The 22,925-nt window shown below is 36.5% G+C and overlaps 1 protein-coding gene and 1 long non-coding RNA gene across 2 annotated transcripts; both read right to left on the bottom strand.

Annotated features, from left to right (window-relative positions):
* Window positions 1-750: 750 nt before the first annotated feature.
* On the bottom strand, window positions 751-2,478 carry LOC127513213 (atypical chemokine receptor 2-like). The gene has a single exon (XM_051894861.1). It carries the CDS (start codon window positions 2,323-2,325, stop codon window positions 1,432-1,434), a length of 894 nt encoding a protein of 297 aa, XP_051750821.1. The 5' UTR covers window positions 2,326-2,478; the 3' UTR covers window positions 751-1,431.
* A 17,146-nt stretch (window positions 2,479-19,624) lies between these two features.
* Window positions 19,625-22,662, bottom strand: LOC127513511 (uncharacterized). Its single transcript, XR_007930422.1, has 3 exons — window positions 22,475-22,662; window positions 21,794-21,879; window positions 19,625-20,039 (listed from the first exon to the last, which is right to left on the bottom strand). It is a non-coding gene; the product is annotated as an uncharacterized LOC127513511 (long non-coding RNA).
* Between the last annotated feature and the right edge of the window lie 263 nt (window positions 22,663-22,925).

The following is a 22,925-nucleotide window of genomic DNA, read 5'->3' as shown; positions in this document are numbered from 1 at the left end:
CACATATGGCTTCCTTTTTGCATGATAGAGCTTTAGTTGGCATCTGCAGATGGCATGGCGGATTGTGTTTACCAACAGTGGTTTCTGGAAGTATTCCTGGGCCCATTTAGTAATGTCATTGACACAATCATGCCGATGAGTGATGCAGTGTTGTCTGAGGGCCTGAAGACCACGGGCATCCAATAAAGGTCTTCAGCCTGGTCCCTTACACACAGATTTATCCAATTTCTCTGAATCTTTTGATGATGTTATGCACTGTAGATGATGAGATTTGCAAAGCCTTTGCAGTTTGATGTTGAGGAACATTGTTTTTAAAGTATTCCACAATGTTTTTACTCACTCTTTACTCTTTACGCACAGATTGCCCATCTTTACTTCTGAGAGACTCTGCCTCTCCAAGACATCCCTTTTATAGCTAATCGTGTTACAGACCTGATATCAATTAACTTAATTAGTTGCTAGATGTTCTCCCAGCTGAATCTTTTCAAAATTTCTTGCTTTTTCAGCCATTTGTTGCCCCTGTGCCAACTTTTTTGAGACCTGTAGCAGGCATCAAATTTTAAATGAGCTCATTTAGTGGATAAAAGTGTAAAATTTCTCTGTTTAAATGTTTGTTATGTTATTTATGTTCTATTGTGAATAAAATATTGGCTCATGTGAATTGAAAGTCTTTTAGTTTTCATTTTAATCAAATTTAAAAAACGTCCCAACATTTCCAGAATTCGGGTTGTAATTGTAATCTTAAGAACCCTGACTGTCACTCTAATTACCATAATATATATATATATATATATATATATATATAGCCTATTATTAAATTTGTAAGTGTTTGTTGTACAGATTTTAATTCAAAACATGGGTAGAGTTGAAAGCCCACAGATAAAGACAAATCACAGAGGAGACAGGGGAAAATAACAAACCATAAGGAGACTGTTAACCACAAAGTCAAAAGAAAGAAAAAAAAAAACACCTTCAAATAATAAATTATAAACAATAGGAAAAAAAGTTTTTGTTGGCATCCTTTATCTTCTTTGTTGTTCAACTAAGGTTATTCCTCTTTAAAAGCTGTTGTCAGTAGAGCAAGTGTGGTCTGTCTGCCTCATCATTACCACATTTCTTCTCATTTTTGGATGGCAGATGAAAGCTTACTAAAAACATTAATGCTACAACCTTTACATTGTAAGAAAAAGCCCAGACAAATAGCAGAAGATATTCTTGGTTGGCTTCCACAGTCCTGTTACAGAAATACTTTATTAGTTGTTAACTGTAATATTTCCCTAAAGGGGAAATAAACTATTCAGGTTAGAAGTTGTGGAAACATATACGGTAAAAACTTTCATATGCACTTCCCTTTACACAGAGCAAACACGAATACACAGAGAACACTATCAGAAATGCACATTTAGTCACAAATGACAAAAGCTTTCCTGTTTACTCAGTTTCATTCTGAATTTGTTTTGGCTCATCTGAATGTCTACTTCTGGATCGCAGCACTCGAGCAGAGAAGGCGTAAAGAAAGGGGTTCACGCAACTGTTGATGAAGAAAAGGGCTCCGGTTACATTGTGGCTGGCATCTGATTCCCATGACAGTACCATTGAAACAACGTTGTTGATCATACAGGGGGTGCTGAATATGAAGAAGGCCACTACGATTCTGACGGCCAGTTTTGTCAGCCTGTGGCTGCTGAAGGAAGCTGATCGACTTATCCGTTGGTGCAGTCGAAGGTAGAAGCACAACAGGCTGAAGAGAGGCACAAAAAACATCACTAAAGTCTCAACAAGTAAGACAACTATTTTTTCTTGATTATTCCTATAATCCTGATAACAGCGTAGAAGCCCGTCCTTCTTCTGCTCGACGCTTCGGTAATAAAGAGCGTAAGAAGCCAAAGCTCCACTTGATGCCCATATCCCAAATATCAGCCCATTTTGGCCCTTCCTTCCAAGCTTCGCCCATCGCTGTGGATACAGCACCTGCAGGTACCTTTGCACACTCAACAAGGTGACAGAAAGCACACTACTGTAGAGGCTCCAGTACACTTCATAGGAAAATAACTTGCATAGATCTCTGCCAAAAACCCAGCCGTTCAGAAGGGCATAGATCCACACAGGCAGAAAAATCAGACTCAGTAGATCCGAGACAGCCAGGCTCAGCATCAGTTTTGGGGTGAAGCTGCCTTCCTTTAAATGTTGGGCGAGCATGATCAGCACCGCTAGATTACCTGGTACGCCCAGAACACAGCACAATCCCAGAACAGTGCTGGACGTTAGCATTTCCACTGAGGGACCGGCAAACAGAGAGCCATTCGAAATGTTCTGGTCCTCCATGTTCACCTGCCAATTGCTGATGTGAATAAAGTTTGAGGTTTGCACAGCATTAGTTGAGGATGTATTCTCAGGAAGTGAACCTTGATCACAATTGCGGTCTTGTGGAGAATGTGAACAAGCATGCAAATGTACAGTCTAAAAATGCTAGGTTGTTTCAACCTAAATTTGTGTCAAATATAGACAAACCCAAACATGGGTTTAAAAATGTATTTTAATTTAACACAACGGCTGGGTTGGTCCATGTTGAAACAACCCAGACTTTTTTAGAGTGTATGAAAAAAATAGTGCAGTTGTAAATGATTTAAAACTGTCAGTCTAGCTGTAAAAGGCTGTCAATGAATATGGTGTTTGTTGTGGTGTATTTAGCACTTCTGTCTTCCTTCAACATCTGTTAATGTTAATGCATTATAGTAAGGTGTGTTTATAAGCTGATTTGCCACATCTATTAAATATGCACCAGCTCTGTTCGCATGCGAGTTGTGGTTAATGCTGCATGCCTGACTGACCTCACGCACAGATGAGCACATTTCCCCTGGCAAGCAGCTAGTAGGCTATGTGTATGCACCCCCACACTCTCTGGAAATATAATTTCAACCAGAAAAGGCAAGAAACTATAGAGCTGCACGGCATATCAGATCCATAGGCCATTATTAGTGCTTAGTGTTGGCTAATATAGAGAATCGAGGACTCATGTTTCCTCTTATTTTTCAGAAGAAGGTTAATTTTTCCATCATCTCACACTTTTTTAGCAAATCTCAAAATTAATCAAATTTATACTGTACATTATAATGTTGTGTCTCAATTTAGTTGCAGTCTCTATCTATCTATCTATCTATCTATCTATCTATCTGTTTAAAACAATATGTGTAAAATAACACTTGTTGGCACACAGGTTTATAATTCCGACACTGTGGACAAAACGTTAGGAAATTAAATTCTGAACCTCTGGATGGGTTCTGCTTTGAGGTGTTGTGTTTCCTGCATTGTGCATGCGTAGTCTATACATCATGCTAATAGATCCATCCAGAGGGATGATGCTGTGATCTGATAGTACCCTCTAGCACATAGAGAGCTAGAACCAAACGCAAAAGAGCAACGTTCATCACCTTCCCTATAGCAGTACTGACTTATTTATCACCTCCACTGATTTCATCCATAAATGTGCAAGAGAGGAATTTTCGTTTCGAAGGTAGTATCTAACCACTTCACTTCCACTGATGCTGAAACTGACATGATTGCTGCAAAAATAACGGTAACACTTTACATTAAGGTTCATTAGTTAACATTAGTTAACTACATTAGTTAACATGAACTAATAATGAACTGCACTTATACAGTATTTATTAATCTTTGTTAATGTTAATTTCAACATTTACTAATACATTATTAAAATCTTGTTAACATTAGTTAATGCACTGTGAACTAACATGAACAAACAATAAACAACTGTATTTTCATTAACTAACGTTGACGAAGATTAGTAAATACAGTAATAAATGTATTGCTCATGGTTAGTTCATGTTAGTTAATACATTAACTCAGGGGTGGGGAACGTTGATCCTGAAGGGCCATTGTCCTGCAGAGTTTAGCTCCAACCCTGAAAAAAACACTCACCTGCCTGTAACTTTAGTAATCTTGAAGACCTTGATTAGCTTCAGGTGTGTTTAATTAGGGTTGGAGCTAAACTCTGCAGGACAGTGGCCCTTCAGGATCAACGTTCCCCACCCCTGCATGAACTAATGTTTAACTAATGAACCTTATTGTAAAGTGTTACCGAAATAATTGTATGGGGGAATATCATGTATGTTTTAAGTTTGTTTTAATTAGATTGCATGCAGTATGCATAATGAATAGAGTTTATAAACAGGTGTCATAAAACAGGAAAATAAATAATAACTTAAAATAACTAATTGTAATTAATGTTTTGTTGTTTTTCAAACTCCCTTTAAGGAAAGAAACTAGTTAAAGTTTCGTGAATGAAATTCAGCAGAATATGTGGAATGTTGTGAGTTGTTTTTGACCCACATTATCGCTCTTGTATGTGTGTTTAAGTGATTAATATATTAAGTTAAAAGGAACACAATTGAGGGATTGGTGTATAAAATGTTTGTATGATGCCAGTGATTGGCAGGTAAAATATTTTATTTACCACTCAAAAATGTTAGGAAACACTGGTCTGTACTGGCCTTTCTGATTTCTGAAAATATGAAAATATATTTCTGAATATTTTAATATACAGTATTATTTTGACATATTTTTGAAAACAAAAGCAGTCTAAAGAAAATGACCCATCCTTGTCTTCATTTGCTTCCTGTTTAGATTCTTCATGATTATTTGTCAATGAAATATAAAATCCTTTTTTGCAAATTTTTAGACTTCATAAAAATACATTGCATATGTGTTTAAACTGAGATTGGTGATGCTAATGCAAAAACTCCACTTGACTTTACTTGCAGCCTATACTGGTCTTGCTAAACAGCCTCCAGCAAGGCAAGTGGGGATGTTATGATTACACCTGCGGATTGATTGGACAGAGTAATGAGATTCTGTTTTGGAATTGAGACCATTTCAAATTGAGGCCTTTGTTTCAGCTAACATTATACATGCAATGCAGCAGGTTGCAACAAAACGCACACAGAGCAAGAGAGACACAGTAAACAAGCAGAATAAATTGGTGCCTGAGAGAGATGACGTGTGGTGAGATTTCTCTGCAATAATGCAAAATTAATTTTCACTGTGTCAGAGATGTCTCTGGTTTACAGTTTGCTGAATTGTTATGGGTAGAATCCAAAGATAACTTAGTTATAATGAGAGACCTGTTTCTAAATCAGATTATGGTGCGTAGTTGTCTAATTTCATCAACAGAATGGAGTGTGACTTTTACCATGACCTTCAAGGGCAGAGCATATACACTGCAGGAGACTTTCAGATGCAATATATCTTGGCATGTCAACTTAAAGACTTTCATATTGAGCAAACACAATTGATTGATATGCACGTCAATAACCATTTGAAGGGTGATCTGTTTGTTGGTATGACCATAATGATTGCTCTCCTGTGATTGGCCGGTAAGAAACACGAGGCAGGGTAAAGCAGAGGAGGACTGGAACAGATATAAAGTCACGTGATGGAAAGAGGACAAACAAGAAGTAAACAGATGGACATGTAAGGAGGTGAAGGGAGGAAAAAAAGAGACTGATGAGACAGGTGGAGGATGAATGAGGGGAGAATAAGAGAGTGGGCAGCAAATAACGAGTAGCCCGTTAATTGGATTGGTGGTACGGTTAATTGAATCAGCCTTCTGTCCTGTTGTGGAGATACTGACAGATCAATGTCAGCATACATGTACAGTATCTGTCAAAGGTTTGGACACACCTGACTGAATCTTGCTCACGATCTTTAGGTCCTTTTGTACTAAAGGCTTATGCTTTAATTTTTCAGCTACTTTACAATACATACAATATTGATTTATCTATATTTATTAATACTCATATGTATTTCATATGTATAGTTAAAAATATTCAGTATTTTTTTACCATGATCTGGAAGTTGCGATCATCTTCCCTGTTGAAAAAATCTTAGGACCAGCACTTGACCAGCTTAAACCAGCTCAAACCAGGTGCCATGCTTCAAAACATCCTTACCAGCATATGCTGGTTTTTTCAATAGGGTTTTCCCCCCATTGTGACATATATCCAAATGTGAAACAGCTTCTCGAACAAGAAAAAAATGTAGGGTGGGACTTGATTTTGTCCATCAGGAATTGATTGGATCGCTTGATCGTTGCGGTTTGCTATTACTGTGATGTCATGTGAGTGACAGGTTGTCCTGCCCTTGCGCCAGTAAACACATCATCAGAGAAGAGAAAAGATGTCGCTGCAAGATTGAGGAGAAGTTATTTTGATTAAAGATTATGAAGGAACACAAATTAAAATAATAATAATAATGATGTACACAGATAAATAATTTATAATAAATACTGCAATATTCCATTAAAAACAGTAATTGTCCATTTTGATTTCATGACATCTTTAAACATTCAGAATCAATTTTCTATTTGATCTACTAGCTCTTACTGTCACAGGCTCACCAAGCTCTCCCATCGCTACCACTCAGCGGTCTCAATCCCCAGATACTAATTACCGACACCTGTCACTCGTCAGCTCACCTCATTAACCACCACATATAAGCACAAGCCTCAGTTCACTCTTTGTCAGGCCTTGAACAAGGACATGGCCCACACTTCCCAATTGAGTGTCCTAGTTTTCACCTCATCTCTCTTCTGTGAATCAGACATTGGCTGAGGTGTGTGGTACTCTGGACCTGGACAGCATTTCATGAACTGTCAACATTGCTATTATTCACCTGCTCAATCATCCACCCTGCTGTGTTTAATAAAACTTGTTTGGATTAGACTAACCTTCTTATGGAGTGTTTATATCCTGACACTTACTTAGTATGTGTTAACACACTTACCCCTGGTTTCACAGACGAGGCTTAACCTACTAAAATGCATGTTTGAGCTGTTTTAACCCATCTGTGTCCAAATTTTTCTGAATGGTTTCATGCATATAGTCGTGTTAATAGTGTCCTATGTGAACATGTTCTGCATTTATTTTCCCCAGGTTTTTTTCTTGAAATTCATATTTGAATGTGTGGCAACTATAGTTGCCTGTGGGCAAATATGTTGTACGCACCCCCTCAATGTAAAATTTAAATAGGAGGAGAACGTTTGGCATCTAACTCAAAATAACTGCTTTCAACAGATCAATCTTTATTCATAAACAGATTTATTATGTATAAAATTCAAAGAACATTCAATGTGAACCCAGAAAGGCTGCATCTAGCGTATAATCTCTTGAATATGAAAAAACAACAAACAACAAATCTTAAAGTGGTGTCTTAAAGTGGTGGAACATAGTGCAGAACAAAGTGCAGCCATTAAGTTGCCCCAGCAGGGCAGTGTGTATCAAAAAGTTAAATGAAAATAAATAAATAAAAATAAATAGAATGAAGAAAAAAATTACATGGGACATGGGGGTCGGACAGTAGAGCTGTGGAAAGATTGCTCTCTCATCTCGTCCTTTTGACAGATTTATTCATTTTATTCTGTTTATAGAGATGAGGGTGAAGTTACACTCTAAAAAATGCTGGGTTAAAAACAAAAAGTTGGGTTGAAAATGGACAAACCCAGCGGTTGGGTTAAATGTTTGCCCAACCTGCTGGGCAGTTTTATTTAACTCAACAATTGTTTAAAAATTACTGTATTGCTTGCTTAAAATGAACTCAAAGTATGTTGGAAATTAACCTTTATTTAAAGTTTAATAAATGAGCATTTATTAATAAGTTAAATGAATAATAATTAAACAACAGACATTTATTGAATTGCTTATTAATAAATGTTCACCTTTTGATTATTATTGTTGCCTCTAGTAATTATGTCTGATTTTTAATTTCCAACCTATTTTGGGTTCATTTTAAGTCAGCCGTATAGTAATTTTTAAACAATAGTTTAAATAAAACTGCCCAGCACGTTGGGCAAACATTTAACCCAACCGCTGGGCTAAAACAACCCAGTTGCTGGGTTTGTCCATTTTCAACCCAACTTGGGTTGTTTTCAACCCAGCATTTTTTAGAGTGTATGTTTTAGGTGGGATATTATGAAAACAAAAAGCACTAAACAAGACCAATAACCTTGATTTATTAATCTATCCACAGTATACCCCATTTCCCCATGATATATATACTTACAAGTCATTTGGCCACCGGCAACTATAGTTGCCGCTTGGACTTTTGACTAAGTATGCCAAAAACTATAGATCTCTTGTAAGATTTGTCTTGTTTGGATGATTCTAGAGACCTTCATGATTATGTAGATATATATATGTCAAACAAAAAATATTTATTAGCAACATGAAAATTACGTTTCTTTGGGATGGTTTGCCTTTGCCATGCTTCCTGGAAGTAGGGGTAGGAAGTTGTCAGCCTCATGTGACAGGAAGGAAGTGAATACCTTTTTTTTGTTCTTGAAATCCTTTATTTGGTTGTTTTCTTGCATTGTATTGAGACATAAAACATGGATAAAATCTAGAAAAATACTTACAAAAGGAAAATGACAACTATACACTGCGGCGGCAACTATAGTTGCCGGTGGCTAAAATGGATTAACTGAAAGTAACTTGCACTGACAAATCTTAAAATGTCAGTGCCATTGTTGTGTCTCAAGATGCACACCTGTAATGTTTTTTTGTTGTTGTTGTTTGTTTGTTTTTCTAGTGAATGTTTATAAAAGCTATACTTAAATGCCCTTACTGAACTAAAGCCTAATCCTGGTTTAGGCTAAGCCCTGTCTGTGAAACCGGGCCTTAGCATATGCTTGACGTTTACTAAGAACTTGCAGTTTATAAGGAACATTAATCTCCATGCATTCCAGTTTTATACTGGAAACAGTCAACATAGTGAATTGTGGAAAGATGAATTGTGTTCAAGAGACTTTTATTGTTTCAATATACTAACTGCTTTAGTAGTTTGTTAAAATAAAAACTGTCCACTTTGTTTCTGCTTTGACTTTTAGACAAACAGCCCTATCAAGTACCATGAGAGAGTGCTTGAGGAATGTGCATCATCGCAGTTCAAGTATCCAACCAAATTTTTCAAATCAAATCATCTAGAACATTTTTCAATCAACAGTAAACAAGAACCTCATTTTATCTCCCCCAAGATCATGTTAAAAATATCCTCACTCCAGTTTTCACACTCTTCAGTCGTGACGTGACACACTTGATCCCATCAGTTTCCTCTGAGTCATCAAACAGAAATCCCATGGTAGCTGAGTGACCTAAATATCTCCAGGAGACTGGCAGAATAACAGGTGAGGGAGGAAAAAGGCCATATGAATGAGATTAAAACTAGCTGAGAGGGTCTTGGACCTTACGGCCATCTTGGCTGAATTATTTGGCCTGTGGACGCGGTGGTTGTGACAAGAAGGCAGAGCTGAAATTGAAACGTCTTTTGCATTTTAGAATTATTACTAAAGGAGCAAATATATATGCTATAGCCAATACTTGATGCCAGTTTTCAGCAGCTCTTTTTGTCTCATTGGTTTGGACTCTATACTGACATCTATTGGCAAGGATGCATTTACCTGTTATCATTTAAATTCTTGGGCTCAGTATCAACAAATTTTAGTTAGTAGTTTATGCTGGTACTCTGCAAGCAAATTTCAGTACTTGAAAAGCTATCGAATCAGTGTTGCCAAATCTGCAGTTTTCCCTCTTAGTTGGGCTACTTTTACACTGTAGCTGTGGGTTGTTTTTTTTTAGTCTGCGTGTTAAAGCAAAACCCCAACCCAATTTAAGTTTTACCCCCCAAACGCGATTGGGCTAGTTTTGGCTGTGATTGGATGGGTTTTGAATAGCAATTGGGCTGGTTTTGTTGTGCAATCCTGTCAACCCTGTATTGAATGGCATCAGAAGATTTGGATTATTAGGCTACACAATATGTAGCACTATAAATGTTCAATGAAACTAAATGTTATGTAATGTAATGTCTAATATATAAGTCATTTGAACCAGAATATGTATGGTGCTTCTTTGTCCTTTTTGAAGCTTGAAAACTTCATTCATTCATTCATTCATTTATTCAACTTTTGTGGTTTCTTGAAAGAATGTGCATAAGAGAAAATGATGACAGAGTTTTGAGTTCCTATTTCTTTTAGAGGACAAGCAGACCATCTGCATGTGTTGAAAACTGTGAGAAAGGACCACATAGATTCTCGAACTTCGTGAACTTCACATCCCCCACATATTCATCACGGTTCACACACAGACCTGTTGTTAGGATCACGCATCTCAGAAATGCTGATGAGAAACAACCAGGACACTGAGAGGTGTTTTAACACCTCCCACTTGCAGGGTCGTTGCCCTTGCAGAAGTGGGCCGTGTCTTAACTTGTGAGGCAGTTCTAGTCACGTCTCAGTATGGAAAGCATCATGTGATCTTTTTGAATTCCCAACTGGAGAGATGCGCGTTAGTGATGCAAGTGATAGTAGTTTTAAATACATCCTCACTGTCCATGATGTTTATTCATCTGAGGACCTTGAATAGAGGCTTTAGACTGTATCTGTCATCATGTTCAAAATAGTAATAGCAAGCTGAGCTCTTTGAAATGTATCAGTGGTGAATCCAATTTTGTGTTCTAGTTCTTTTGAAATGGACACCCTCAGGCCAAACCTTCAGCTTTGACTCATCCTCCGAGGAAGCTGCTATTAGGTATAGGCACCATATGATGACATTAAGGCTGGTGTCGTGCGGATTTTCACATTTTCTGAGCTGTTTTTAGAAGCCTAGGTAATTGGTGACGCACATCAGGAGATTAATTCCAGTCTGCCCACCTTTGCACCAAAACATCAGTGCATATAAATAGCAAGATTGTCTAGGTGCTATTATTACCTGCGACCTCCTCCTAGAGATGGAAATGTGGATTGATCCAGCTGTCTCCCCCTGAGAAGCAGAGGGAGGGCTGCAAGAGGTCAGGCCACTCTTTTTAATTGCATACTGCTCAGGTTAGATGGGATACTGACGTGAATGATCAATTTAAATGGAATTTAGATCTTATTTTTGGTCATAGAAATTTTATATTGCTGCATTATTTTACATGTATTTGCATAAATGTTGGGTTATCAAGAAATGTTTAGAATTCATTTTTTTCTCCAAAGCTGCATTTATTTAAGCAAAAATACATTAAAAACAGTAATATTATTAGAATTTAAAATAACTCAAGATGCTCAAGAAACATTTATTTTTATCAATGTTGAAAACATTTGTGCTGCTTAAAATTTTTGTGAAAAATATGAAACTTTTATTTGATGCATAGAAAGTTCAAAAGGGCAGCATTTATTTGAAATAGAAACATTTTGTGACTTTACTGTCACTTTTTATCAGTTTAATGCATCCTTGCTGAAGTATTAATTTTAAAACAAATTCTTACTGACCCCAAACTTTGAAACTGTATATTGTATGTCACTAAAACGAGGATGTTATTTCATTTATTTAGAAAGAGGTGAGCTTTCTCATTTTCTTGGGTGTTTATGAATAATTTGTGTCATAAGTTAAACATATATTTTGAGAGATATAGATATATAGAAGATTAACAAAATTAACAGAACTTTCAAACAATATTCATACGAAAGTGAAAAGGGTAGAACATTATTTAAGATTATTAGATCTTTATATGTTCTATATACATTAGATTATCTTTATATGAACTACAAGTTCTGAACTTTTCTAAACAAGTCATAATGTCGTACAGTATCATATCTGAAAGTTATTACTCAGTATTTAAATTATTGATCTGTGATGCATTATGATTCACTTTCTGCTTCTCTCGAGGCTTCACCCACAATAACCTTGGTTGGTTTATGTACACAATTCCACTTTTTCACACCAAAAACCACATTTCATACCAAACCCAAATAGCTGCTATGTTACTGTGTCTTCTTAGATTTCAAAGTCATATATTATCTAGATGTTTTGTGCTGAATTACCAAATGCAATCAGTTAATTTCTAAATGTCATTATTCAATTGATCATTTTCATTCCAGTCATCTATTCATACACCCAAGTTTCTTAAACAGAATCTCATCTTTGTCCAGTCCAACACAAAGTTGTCATTGTTTTGTCTAGCATATCAATGTTTTGTTTACCAGCCCATGCACCATGAATGTGCAATGATACAAATATATAAATTATATACCGTGCTGGGTCTGAGTCAAGTCCAAGTACCCCGACTCTAATATACCATACAAACATTTGAAGTCAGTAAGATTTTGATTTAGATTTTTTTTAAAGAAATTAATACTTTTATTAAGCAAGGGTGCATTAATTTGATCAAAAGTGACAGTAAAAAAAAAGGATTTCTACTTCAAATAAACACTGTTCTTTTGAACTTTCTATTTATCAAAGAATCCAGAAAGAAATTATCACAGTTTCCACAAAAATATTAAGCAGCACAACTGTTTTCAACATTGATAATAAGAAGAAATGTTTCCAGAAATCCTTCAGATTTCTGAAGGATCATGTGACACCGAAGACTGGAGTAATGATGCTGAAAATTCAGCTTTGCTATCACAGGAATGAATTGCATTGCATTAAATGAATTAAATTGCAATAATATTTGACAATAGTATTGTATTTACTGTATTTTGGCTAAAAAAATAAATAAATGCAGCCTTGAAAAGCATAATAGACTTCTTTGAAAAACATTCTACCCCAAACAAAATGGCCTTGAAGGTGTAAGCACAATGGTAATGATGACAATCCTTTATTTTTAGGTTTCATCTGTAATGATAACTGGCCTGTAAAGATTAATTAAAGCTTCTCAGTAAAAAATAACTTTATTGAATAATCCAGCCAGAGTGGATTTTCAGTGTCTTCTTGTAAATGTAATTTAGCAACATTTCATCACTCTGTTCAGCTAGATTCTGAGACTTTATGTAACTTCAATTCTAGACACAACCAATCAGGTCAGAACTATTTGGCTTGATTTCAGAGCTCAGTTGGAGGACCAGCTCCAGTTCCCTTGAAGGAAAAGGGGAGGATGGGGAAAGATCCATAAGGAAAACTCAATTTAGCTCCTCATTTTCACTTTTATCCGCCCTCTGTGCCACCTGTACGTCAGAAGGGGGCCCAGTGGTGGGTAAACGCGTCAGGCCCAGCTGTCATTTACCCAGTCTGTCTGCTGTGATCCCTCCATGGGCCACTTTAATTACTCGTCACCTCCTCTTCTGTCCCTGTGCTGCCTTTTCCTCCAATCGGTCTGGTGAGATGGGTCACACAGCAGGTGCTGGTAATTACTCATCCAGAATCCTTCAGTGTGTCCAACAGCATGGAGAAAAAAGAAAAAAAAAAAAAGTCAATTTTTCCATCTAGTGCAGGGTCTGTCAGGACCCAGATGACCTGCTTGTTCAACACGGCTGAAATATCATTCACATTATAATCAACTTTTATTAGATTTATGTCAATTTTAAAGTACAACAAACCATAAGTGTGAGACATTTGCATTTGAATAAATAACACTTCCCTAGAGATGGCTAGAGATAGGAGCTTTAAAAACAAGAAGTACAATAATTCTTTCTGGGGGATTAACGGAATTTACAGTGGAAATTTGATTGCTTTTGGCAGGTGCTTTGTTTGGGTCTATATTTAAGACACAGAACTTGTGTGCTTGGTGCTTGCATAAAGATGTTTGGATACTGAAAACAAAATTAGTATTAAAAATGTAAGCAAAATGAAATAAATTTATCAAATTTAACATTATTATTGTTTCTACTTTCTAAAGACCGTGAGATTAATCACATATTTTATCAGCCATAGTTTTATGTTTCTATTAATGTTTATATATCTAAAAGTACCCTAATGGTGAATAGAAAAATACTTAACAGAATGCATATATTTTCCAGATGTTATTTACTCATATTTATAATACTCATTTTTCAGTCTAAATGGGTCTTTACATGACTGCCTTTATAGAAAGGAGTCATCTGCAAGGGCATCATCATATTTGGGGGTCCTAAGTATCATAAAGTCTCTGTTCTAAACAAATCTGGTTGAATAAAATTTACATAGAGGCAGCCTATTAATACAGACTAATTTATCATTTTGTTTTGTTTACATATTCAAGGCAACCGGGGAGCCTTGAAAAAGTAATCTTAAAATTTATTACACACTGTGATTTCTAACATTTATTGCTCATGGTAGTGAAATATAAAAATGTTGCACAATAAAGATAATTTATGGACTCGTTGAAAGCAAGAACACTCTTATCTAATGATAAAAATATAATACACAACAAAACCAAAAAGAAAGCATAATTGCATAAAATAGTCATCTTTTATTGTTGTTGTTTGTTTTTAAAGACACCATGATAATAATTCTTTAAATAATTAATTTGGCCGGTTTCACAGACCAGGCTTAAGCCTAGTCTCAGACTAAAATGCATGTTTTAACTCAAAGTAACTTGCACTGACATGTCTTAAAATATATCAGTGCCATTGTTTTGTCTCAAGATGCACACTAGTAATGTTTTTTTCTAAGGCATGTTTATAAAAGCTACTTAAATGTCCTAATTGAACTAAGGCCTAAGCCTGGCTTAATCTAAGCCTTGTCTGTGAAACTGGGCCATAATGTTTTATTTAAAATTGGTCAGAATTTATATTGCTAAAAAGACTTATATCACTCTGTTGTGTTTACAGTCCCAGATTGTAAACTATGTTAAATAATTTACCCTTTACAGTATGACATGACAAAAAAATCAATACATTTCAATTTCCTTTTTTCTGAATCACTTGATCCATTGATCCTGCATGTGCCGTCTTCACGTGAGGAACTCAGGAGACCGACCTACCCTGATGCAAGCGTATGGCACTGAGCAGAGGCTGGAGGTGATCCAACTTTATCTGGGCACTGACCAAATTACCTGCTCATGCTTGTATTATTTTTTTTTAAAAAGTACGGGATGCGGAAGGAATAGCTTATATGACTGATCGGATACTGAAGAGGCACCATGAAATGCCCTTGGTTGTGCACAATTATCTTAGTTTATCTTTTTATGTCCCATTTATTCTATTTATACAATTGCAGTTCAGTTCACATTGGTCTGAGAGCCAATATATGATGCCCCCTTTTTCCACATCCCCCAGCATTTAAGCATTTCCTCCTCATTTGGATAAATCGTCACATCTGCCATCGATCTGGTTCATGTCACGCTTGTGGAATATATTGATCTGTATCATGACCTGGTTTTCTCTAAGAACCTACTTAATCAAGAGTGAGCTACATCACCCTGAAGGATCTCAGTCATGTTGCACTCAATTCACAGCCAAAGACCCATCTTTTGCTGGAACTGTGCCAAATTGAAGCCCCTGCACAATTTTATTTACTCGGCTTAAATTTAGCAACAGAAAAATGTCAAATGTTTTTTACTAATCTGAAAAGAACCTCCATTTTATTTCTTTCAGTTTCCCTTTCTGGTGTTTTTCTCTAATCATTTTTATATGAGTGTTATTTTTTCTTGGATTGGTGGACATCAAGTAACTCCATGCCAAAATGCATCTTGGAAAAGAAAGCTATCCCTCCTGACTACAGGACTGAAAGATGTCTTTGGATAATAGGTGAAAGGAGAAGGAAAGACATATGGACTTACAAATCTTACATCCCAATGGTGATGAGAAATTAAATCTCAACAGACAATTGCATGTGTTGAGAAAACAGACCATCCCCAGAGTGGAAAAATGGTAACAGAGGAAAAACTTGGTATCATACACCTCGTTGCTAAGAGACGCAAGACCAATTAAAAAATATGTGTTCAAAAATAACGTTTAATATCGACTGGATAGACTAATACGTTGCATCCACAATAGAATACTTCCCTACTTATATAGTATGCGAAAAACAGTACACCAAAAGAGTATTATGTCCAAAAGCATAGTATTCGAAAAACAGTATAGGCGAAAAGTCTGAGGTTCTGAAGTGCGCATTCAATGGACACTTTATTACCCCATGAGGCCATGGGAGAGGATTTATGAATGTCAGTGAAGCGACACAACTGACGCTGGTAGGTCACATGACAGTAACAACATGGCGGATGTAGTACATCCAAATTTCATTCATACTACCCATATTCTTACTCTATAGTGTACTTTTTTAATGGTTACAAACTACATTTAAATTTAAATTCAAATGTAGTACCTACTCAGTATGTGATTTTGGATGCAGCGATAGTCTGAAGCTAAAAAAAAAAATCAGGCACTACGCAATTTTCGGAAGTTGAGGAAAAGTCCTCATGGTTTGGGTGGGTTTTATGCAAATTACTATCTGTGTTTAATGTTGATGAGTAATCCACATTCATCAATAATAGAATGAGGTGTTCATTTTTACACGTAATTGTAATTTTGCTGTAAACTTTTCTGCACACAAAAGTATGAAATTTCTATTGAATGAGGAACATTATTAGGAGCCATTCAAATAGTATGCACTTTCAAGTCCAAAATTAGACAGGTGCGCAAGAGAATGGAAGAGAACTTATATATCTCTCAGCACACATTTTTAAAAGTTCAAACTTAACGTCAACTTAAAATCAGCATGAAAGTTTTCTTCTCTATTGTGAAGTATATCTGAGTGAAACGGCTTCTCAAACAACAGCAACAAAAAAATGTACGGAGGGACTTGATTTTGTCCATTGGGAACTGATTGGATCGTTGGATTGTTGTGGTTTGCTATTGCTGTGATCTCATGTGAGTTTGTCCCGCCCTTGTGCCAGTAAATGCATCATCAGAGAAGAGATGTTGCTGCAAGAGGGAGGGGAAGTTATTTTAATTAAAGATTACAATGGCACATGAATTAAAAAAATACAATGAAATATGCACAGATAAGTCATTTATAATAAATGCTGCCATATTCCATATAAAATAAAATAAAATAAAATAAAAAATGGTCCATTTTGATTTCATTGTGACTTTTAAAACTGTGATGGTGTGAGATGCTGAAAAGAGAATGGCTGGATCCATGGTATTTTTATTTATGGGATTTCATGTTCTCTCCGGCTCTTCAAAAATAGTACTTGGTTTGAGGATACAAGCCATAAATCTACAACAAACAGGGAATGTGTGCAACAGATTTATTTGCCTTTCAACGCCCCACACTTTTGGTGCCAGACAGCTCGCAGTAAAGATTCTTCAGGCTCTCGTATCATTGGCTGCAGTTCGGCTTTTCTTGTGCCAACTCCAACTATTCTTTCTAAAGCTTCAACCTTTCAGTCCACACACAGATCTCTGAGACCTTATACAGCCTTCCTGCACTGTTTAATAACCCTCTTAAAAGGGCTATAAACCATCGCCCTGAACCATACCAAATGATGTCTTTAGAGGCATTATTTAAAATGTCCCATTATAACTAAGCCTATGACTTCTTTCCTCACTTCAACATGACTGGTGAACTGTTATTCTCTCCGTTAAAAGGTTTTTGTGGGCTGGCCAGGGTCTCATATCTGATTAGATTATGACTTTAAGTGGAGCTCTGGGCTGTGACTTTGAATATGTTGCCAGCAGGTAGTTAATCTTGAAGATAGCTGGAGGTAAAAGGGACAAAGGAAGGAGAAGCACTTCAATACTAATCAGCTCAAAAGTCAATCAAAACTGAAGACTCAGCCACGGGGCAAATTTCTAAGTGATGTGAGGCAGATTTTAGAGGATGTGTCCTCAGGCCAGTGAAGAACCAGCCACTCATGCCAAACAGAAATGTTACAGAATCAATGCATCTACATCAATGGGGACCCTTACAAAAAAGAATTTACTCAAGTGTGCTTTTAGTATTTCTTTTAAACTAAAAAATAAGAAAGTACACTTTCAGTCTACTTTTTATGTACTTCTCAGAAATATGTACTTCTTAGAAATATACTTAAAATTACACTTAAGTATACTTGACTTATACTGACAGAAAAGTCTAAGTATATTTGGCCTATACTTCTTTTAATCGAGATATACTTAAATGTATAATTTATATATAAAGTATAAGTATTCTAAGTATACTTGGCTTGTAGTTGTGTTTACTCTTTTGATTAAATACTTTTTTCACATTGTTTTACACACTGTCTTATAAGCTTATATGTTTTGGAATCTAATACAATATATTTGTTTGAAAATATTGATTTATAAAGAAAACAGACATGTTCCTAATTCTGCTTGTGATTATTATTTTTTTGTGTGTGTAGTAGTGTACAAAGGAATTTACTTCAAATCTTAACTCTTTCCCCAGAGTTAATGGATTTTTTTTCCATTTATGACATAACGCTTCCCCGCCAATGACAGAAATTTCCGGCAATCCATGTTTTCACTGTTATATAGAATCTGCGGATCAAAACACAGCAGAAGTAGAAGCAGAAACAAGCGCTAAAAGCATTGTTTATATCAATCAAAACGGCCAAACGTTACCGAATGAAATGCCGACCCAGGAAAAGGTACAGGACTGTGAAGCTTTGAGGGTGTTGATGGAGAGATGGACTTAGTATGCCTTATGGGTTAATAAGAATGCCTTAAGAGTTTGTGGATCCTCCCTCACTGTGGGAGTCGTGGAGGATGATGCCATTAACTCGAACTCTGCGGGACTTTCAACACCTTCAACAGCCATCTTCCTGTCAGCTCTAGACAGGGCCCATCATGGAACCAGAGTTAGAGCCAGCACCCACCACAGACCACGAGCATGAGCCACAGAGTCAGAGCGAGCCACAGAGTTTATTCCGGAGCAAGTGCCAGTTGCCATATCCGTCCCTAGGTAGGAGCATATCACCAGGTCCATCACAGAGACAGTACCGTTCGAACAGTCCACCCCAGGTCCACCGGGCTCCCTCGTCCCTCAGCTCTGCCATGGTCCACCATTACTCAGGCTCCATCAGGCTCCCTCGTCCCTCTGACTTCACCTTGGTTTCTTTTCATCCTGGGCTGCGCCTCAGTCCTCCACCCCTTTGGCTCCACCAGGTTCCTCCTTCCCTCCGGTTCCACCTTGGCCCTCTCTCCCTCCGGTGTCACCCCATTCTGCCTGGCCCCCGCCTTCTCCACGGTCACTTGAGCCAATGACATCACCTCGGCCCTCCAGGCCTATGATGTCCCCCTGGGCCATCCCCCCTTGCAGTTTTGCTTGTTCCACCTTGGCTCCTCCCTCCGCAAGTTCCGCCATGGTATTCCCCTCTGCTGGCTCCTTCTCCAGCCTCTCCTCGCCCTCCTGCTAAACCCCCTCCCTTCCTCCATCGTTGGATTTGTGCATACAGTGCATATACATCGCACCTTACAGCAGGGGGGAGTACTGTCAGGATTACGTTTTGTTTAGTTGTCTTTTCATTCCTATGTGTTTGTTTCTTGTGCTTCAGTTCAGTTTAGCCTTGATTGTTTCATAGTTAGTCTCCTTGGTTACTCATTGCATTCAGCTGTCGATCATTGTTTCCCTTGTGAACTGAAGTGAATTCCTGAATCATTTGTTGGATTCAACCAGAAAAGCGTGACACAAGTAAAATTTGCACTATTTCTCTACTAATGATTATATTTGTTTGTGTCTATCTTCACATGTCTATCTTTTTGCTCATTCCAGACAGACTGTCAGCCTTGTGCTAGGGATTTTTCCAGTGACTTGACAGTGACGACAAGTGACCGTCTCTTCAGCGAGCAAGTCAATGAATCATTCACTCAACTGATTTGTTTCAAACACTGATTAATTCAGGAATGAACCATCACTACTTTGTTTTGCTAGTTTGTTTGGAACTATTTTTGTTTGGAAGCAAAAATAGACAAAGTAAGTGCATTGCAATATTGTATTTAAATGTAAGTTACTTAATATTTACTTTATATTTATTGATCTGATGTATAAGAACAATATCACACTGGAAATCATGCTTGTCCTTAATATTGATAATAATGAATAAAAATAGTAGTGGTGATGTGTTCTTGAAAGAAAGAAAGAAAGAAAGAAAGAAAGAAAGAAAGAACAGCTGAATCATTGGATGTAATTAGAAAGTCTCAAAAAAGTGGTGTGGTCAAGGCCATCGAAAGAGGCTTCCAGTTTTTTTTATGTGCAGATGGTCTCACATTCTGAGGTAAGTATTTTGGATTTTCTCTGCTTTTGTGATCTTGATATCCATCTTCCCCACATATTCTCCAGCTGCTGCTCTGTCTGGAAGAGATAAACACACACCAAAACACTAATTAATTAATTAACAAAAAATTACTACAATGCAATGCAACGATTACTGAAATCCTCATGAAAACAGAACTAAATTATAATGATCTAGTTCCAGTTTTCTTAATAGTACTATGTAACCATTGTGTATGAATGCTGTTGGATAAGGGAAAAAAAAAACTTCTTATAGTTTATTCCCTAACAAACATTAACAAGAACCATTGCGAAATACTTTTCTGCTTGTTGGGGATCTTGTCCAAGGTCCTGAAAATCATCCTGACTGGACTGTCTGTGGTGCTGAATTTTGAAATTTACACTCTATAATTTAAGCCCTACAATTATTTTGTTTTGACATTCTTTATCTGATTATGTTGCTTTTCATCATCATCATGCAGTCATTTTTGCTTCAGGTTTTTCAGGATCTTCAGCCACATTGCTCTCTTTTATATTCAAATGCTATCTCTGATACTTTGGCATATTTAATTTATATGGAACTTCTAATATCTCTAATTATGCTTTACTGCATTGTACAAACACAGTTTGAAATACATTTCATTCCACACATTCCTCACATCTGAAATAAAGAGGCTGATTGAGCTAGAGCACATTTTCTTTAATGGTGTTATGCAATAATCTCTTGTATAAGCATTTAGATTTTTGTACTGTAATTATATACACAAATTCTACAAGTAAAAGGAACAAGAACAAGCTGTGCATCTATAATTTTCAAAAAGTTTTCCCTATTTAAAAAGGTCATACACAGTCAAGATGCCATAATCGTTTATTATTTTAACCTTTTAGTGTTTGGTTACATATTGTTTTATATAAAATGAGTCATATGTTATTGTGACTATTTGTCATATTGGATAATTAATTATTACACAGTAAATAAATAATTTAATAATAACTAATAATTTACATTATTATAAATTAGCTCCATTTTAAAAAGTGTAACCATGCAACTAATTACCAATTATATGAATTACATATTTATTAATATTTATCAATTATTTTATAATAACTTGAATAAAACCAGTTGATTTTGATATTACCACATGAAGCACATTTTTACATTACCAAATAAAATAATTTTACAGTAAAATTTCAGCAGTTTGCTAAATATCTAAACTCGTGAAAACTTCAAGGTTCTCTTCTACAACAGGTACTGCAGGTTTCACAATTTGTCCTTGTAGTCAAAAAATAAATAAATAAAAATAATAATTCAGACAGTTTTCTTGGCATTAGGTTTGAAACGCACCGTTTTTTGCTGATGTAACTATATAGTCAGTTGCATATTTTTGCATGTGCATGAAATAGAACATCATCAGCATACATTTGACAGACATCAGAGATGTTATTAACATATATGCTGAACGGCAATGTACAGACCCAAGATTGACCCTTTGTGAGACATTATATATGAAGTTACACTTCTCTCACACTATTCATTACTTCTTCATGACGACATCTGATGAAAAGTTAGTGTGACAATATAGTTACAATATTGTCATTGTTTTTTGTTTTTGTCAGTTAATAAATATAGTACCAACAGCCATGCATTCTCCAAACAGAAGCAATTGGCATTTTGCAGTGACAAGAAGGAAAACTGTGCATATATGTGCATGAACCAGTATATGGTTTAATAGATGAATGTAGACTCGTTTTTAAGATGAAAAGACGAGTAAAGGACAAGAATAAATGCAGTATGTGGATGTGGGTGTATGCTAAATACAGTGCTCATTCCTCACCTTCCACGACAGCCTGCTTCAATGGCTCTAATTTTGGACACTATTTTGGTCAGGTCACTGGAAGATCCATTGGGACAGGTCACCACCTGTGTGAAAGATAATAAGAGAATTAGGTCTTTGCCATGGGCTCTGAAGAAGGTTAAGAAGTTGTAGCAGAAGTAAAACTGATTGTACCTCACATAAAAAGTTTTGGAGGACTGGTACAAAACATTGTCCTCCTGACGAATCTTTCTTTCTAGAATGTGAGTTTGCAGGCTGTATGTGTATTGTATATGATGCAATTATAGAATGTGTAATATCGAAATAATGGCAACAAACATCTGTGCGATATCGAGCTGTCCGGGGCTGCACGAAATAGGCCTTCATATGCTGTATATACAGTACAATACTGCGGTGTAACAAATGACTCTTTTAACCAGTACTTTTCAGTGACTCAAAAACATAAAACACAACCAGTGTAGACGGACTCACGAACACAATAGGTTTATGAGTCGGTTTTTTTTTTTTTTTTTTTTTTTTTTTTGTGAATCGCAGCGCGAGCAGTGTAGGCTACTAATCCTGAAACTAAAATTCTTATCAGGCGAGTTACCGTCTGTCTGAAACACTGCCGTGTATAATTTACACCATTAGCAGAGAGAATTTCGTTAATTTGTGAGTGAAAAATGTACATTGTAGGCCTACCTTACTTAAATGAATTACGATCAAATCGGCAAAATCTGCATTTGTCTACTGCACCAAGGAAAGCGGCTCTTTTTCGAGAGGAATGGTGCTGCTTCACTCCCATTGGTTCTCCTGATCTTATTATTGGTCTGTACTACACATCAAACAGGCTTTCCATACAGGTAGCCAGCTTCCTAGTAGGCAAAGAAAGGCCATTTATACGGCTGAAAGCCAAGAAAAAGAAGCAATGATGAGAAGATGAAAGGACGCTCACAGCAATCTAATCAAATTTGCCAATCTCCAGTGGGCCAATTGTGATATTTTGTACTCACAGTAGTTGCTGTCTTTTAAGATGCATAAATCATACATATCTCAATCTTCAGACCTAGAGGACTGCAAGTAAAAAAAAAAGCAGATATCCACCTCATCCACCTTATTTATAATTCCGTGCAAAACCTTAATCATCTTATAG

The sequence above is a fragment of the Ctenopharyngodon idella genome, chromosome 5 (assembly GCF_019924925.1).
Source record: "Ctenopharyngodon idella isolate HZGC_01 chromosome 5, HZGC01, whole genome shotgun sequence".
Lineage (NCBI taxonomy): Eukaryota > Metazoa > Chordata > Actinopteri > Cypriniformes > Xenocyprididae > Ctenopharyngodon > Ctenopharyngodon idella.
This window is presented reverse-complemented; position numbering and strand designations above follow the sequence as displayed.

What these genes read in the sequence shown, in the direction of transcription:
- LOC127513213 (XM_051894861.1), bottom strand. Translation starts at nt 2,325, where the DNA reads ATGGAGGACCAGAACATTTCGAATGGCTCTCTGTTTGCCGGTCCCTCA.